At 43.3% G+C, this 3,651-nt stretch overlaps 1 protein-coding gene across 1 annotated transcript; it reads right to left on the bottom strand.

The window, feature by feature from the left end:
* Positions 1-1,553: 1,553 nt before the first annotated feature.
* LOC307044581 (zinc finger BED domain-containing protein 5-like) lies at positions 1,554-3,395 on the bottom strand (the record flags this gene model as incomplete). The annotated part of the gene is made up of 1 exon (XM_079689891.1): positions 1,554-3,395. One exon carries the CDS (start codon positions 3,393-3,395, stop codon positions 1,554-1,556), a length of 1,842 nt encoding a protein of 613 aa, XP_079546017.1.
* Between the last annotated feature and the right edge of the window lie 256 nt (positions 3,396-3,651).

Here is a 3,651-nt window from a genome sequence, read left to right as displayed (position 1 = left end):
CACACACACACACACACACACACACACACACACACACACACACACACACACACACACACACACACACTTTGGATAAGCATTCACCTTATCCACATTGTAAATTGTTGCCTTCTTTAGAGTTATTAGTAATTCAAGATTAATTATTAAATTAAATGTGGTACATAACATAGAATAAATAAAATAAAATAACTTGATAATTTTGTTCACAACATTAGACCTTGTCCTCTAATCTCTACTAGAATAAGATACGTGTGCATGTTTGGGTGTTTTCACACTCCTGTAATGTACCTAATCTTGTTATCCTTTTCATTACAGAGCTGGGAAAATGGTGTATTGATTAGATTCTGATCCGTGCAAGTCCAATTTTGACTGACTTTAGTTCTAATGTTAATGTTAATTTGACTTCAACCCCATAAGTAATTATTTAGATTAACTCAAAATTTCACATGATGGATTAGTGTTCCACATTTTTTCCACTAATTTGTTTTATTATTAGGCCAAAGGTAAAGAGAGACATTGATGACCTTGTGTCCCTTTTGTTAGTACGTGGTTCCATTTTGTCAATGGCCTTGGACGGCTTCACTGAAAGTCACCCAGTTCTACCCTGCTACAGTCCGGCTGAGTATGGCTGCTCTACATGACATTAATGGTCTGGTCCGAGAATGGACACCATTTCCTGCTCCCAGAGAGAATGACACTCCTCAAACTGAACATTACAGCCGTTGATACTGTCTCACGTGGGTCTGCTCCCGGGTCTGCTCCCCCCCACCGAGCCATGAACTGAAAGCATGACATCTGCTTTGAACACTTGGAAGCCACCCTGTCACACCATCACCAACCCTTGGGTCAGTCAGATGGGACTAACGGCTTCACTTAGGGCATTTGGTTCAGATACATGACTCTCGTTACCACAGAGTGGGTTGTTTTTTTAAGGCTATTCATACAGCTATGCAGAAGATGCCTGTAAGTTAGCAAGCTGTTAAAAGCCCCTACTATTTTTAAAATAGGCCTAATGTCAGGGGCCTCTTAGTTCTACATGTATTCACATTATATAGACCAGTGGTTCCCAAACTTTTTGGGCCCAAGGCACACCAAAGGACAAGTAAAAATCTCAAGGCACACCTACCCTAAAATAGCCCTTATAACACGTGTTATCACTCATATCATGTAAAATATCTGTAAATGTGCATACTTATTTACTAATGGCAAATAAAATGTGACAAAGACAACTATATTACTCATGAAATATTTATTAACGAAAACATTTTTAAATTAATTTATAAATATAAATATATATTATATATATATATATAATATATATATTATATAATTTATTAAACTTTAGCAAATTAGGCTTCATCAAAGCAGCAACACACTCATTTAAACCAGACAGGTCACAAAATTAAAAATGAGGCAACGGAAACTCAGCAGAAACTCAGCACAGAGAACTGTCAATGCAAGGAAACATGGTCCTGAACTACAAATTATGAATATAACATTTCACCAATCAGCATTGAAACATGTGCTAAATTGAAAATTTCCCTATTTACAGATTAATGGGATACATGTGCCTGTCGGGGCGCGCAGATTTTTTTAATCCTCGGTGGCACTGAAGAGAGGGCAACTCGCAAGTCCTGTTCAACAGACAGCCGTGACCTGCTGTTGTTCTTCATATAAGTCAGAGTAGAGAACGCCAGCTCACACAGGTAGGTAGTGGGAAAATGAAGTAGTTGCTCAATCGCGTGGTGGGAGATGCTTGGGTACTCCGATGCAGAAGCCAACCAAAACTGATCCAGTGGGAGCTCACTGAATTTGAGTTTCAGTGTGCGGTCCACACGGAGCTCTGCGCACTCCTCTCTCTCTTTCATGGAGAGCTTCTCTGTGGAGGATTCCTGGTGGAATGGGTCTTGGATCCAGTCATAGTCCTCGATGTCAGCCACACGTGGAAAATACTGCTCAAACCTCTCTTTTAAGGTCTGAAGGTGTTCCGCATACACAGCGCGCTCCTTAGCTGCCTGCGGCGCAGCTGATGTCAGCGGGAACATGTCCAAGGAGCCCTGCTCCAAAGCCTCCTGCCACAGGAGAAGTTTGCCCATAAACCCCCGAATCTTATCTGTGGATGATAAAATGTTTTCATTCCTTCCCTGAAGCTTGGCGTTTAACTCGTTCAGATGCCCAAATATGTCTGCGAGGTAAGCCAGCCTGGCGCACCACCTCTCATCCGCGAGCTTGTCTTTATGTGGGACAGCGTTTTCACCTGAAAACTCCAGAAGCTGTTCCCGAAGCTCATAAAGACGGGATAGGACTTTCCCCCGTGACAGCCAACGTACCTCTGTGTGCAGGATCAGGCTTTGGTGGTCGGCTCCCATCTCGGCGCACAGCTGGGAGAAGAGGCGAGATTTCAGGGGCCTTGATTTTATGTAATTCACCATCTGCACGGCCTGATTCAGCACCTCAGTCAACTCCGGGGGCATGGTTTTGGCAACCAATGCCTCTCGGTGCAGAATGCAGTGGTTTGTCACGATATGTGGGTTTTGTGCCCTCACCTTAGCAATGAATCCTTTCACTCTCCCCGTCATGCTCGCTGCACCATCTGTGCAAAGACCGACGCACATATTCCAGGTCAGACTGTTCTCTTTAAAATAGTCATTAGTTACCCTGAATATTTCCTCTCCCGTGGTGTGGCTTTCCATTTCTTTGCAGAATAAAAATGTCTCTTTGATGGAGTCAGCATCAACATATCTGACGTTTGCCAGAAGTTGGGCAGCCTCACTGATGTCCGTAGATTCATCTATTTGGAGGGAAAATCTGCCGCTCGCCTGCAGTTTCTCTGCCAAATGTTCCTCAATGTCTTCGGACATGTCGTCGATTCTTCTTTTGATCGTATTATCAGACGACGGCACTTTCGATAGCTCATTTGCGGCATCTGGACCCAGCATGACACCTGCAAGTATTTTGCAAGCAGGGAGGATGAGTGTCTCCGCTATTGTGTGAGGCTTCTTCTGCTTTGCAATGAGCTCCGCTAGCATGTAACTCGCCTCCATTGCCTTATCAGACACTTTCACAGAATCCAACAAACGTCCTTGCTGCCTCTGGTTCAGATCCCGCGCTCTTCTGAAGTAGTCCAAGTTACTGTGAACATGGGCGGGATGTTTGGTTTCCAAGTGCCTCTTCAGCTTGCTTGGAACCATGTTAGCATTAGCTAACTTCTCCCGACAGACGACGCACTCGGGCTGAGGATTGTTCACATCCCCGGTCCAAATGAAGCCATAAGACAGATAACTGTCATGGTACTGTCTGCTGACAGTTTTTTTCCTCTTCTCTTTCGGTGGTGGGTTGTCGGCAGTCTCTACACTGGTGGTTGCTGGTTTGCTCCGCACAAGAAAGCGCTCCATTTTCCCGCTTGCTTGTTTCTCAGTTTTAATATTGTCCTTCAGCCTTTGATGTGTCACAGTCTTATAAATCCCACCTGCGCAACTGCGTTAACAGCGGAATACGGGGTTCTGTGAGGATTATTTTTTAAATAATCGTTTTTAGGTATAGAGTTTGCCTCTGTATTATGAAATGTGTGCATACAAAGTACTGATATAGTAAATAAAAAAATAATTATTTTTGTGTAGTTGTATATTGCAATAATAACGTATGTTTGTC

Source organism: Notothenia rossii (genome assembly GCF_949606895.1).
Source record: "Notothenia rossii genome assembly, chromosome: 6".
In the NCBI taxonomy this organism is placed as follows: Eukaryota; Metazoa; Chordata; class Actinopteri; order Perciformes; family Nototheniidae; genus Notothenia; species Notothenia rossii.
Note: the sequence above shows the minus strand (reverse complement) of the source record. Positions and strands in the feature narration are given on the sequence as shown.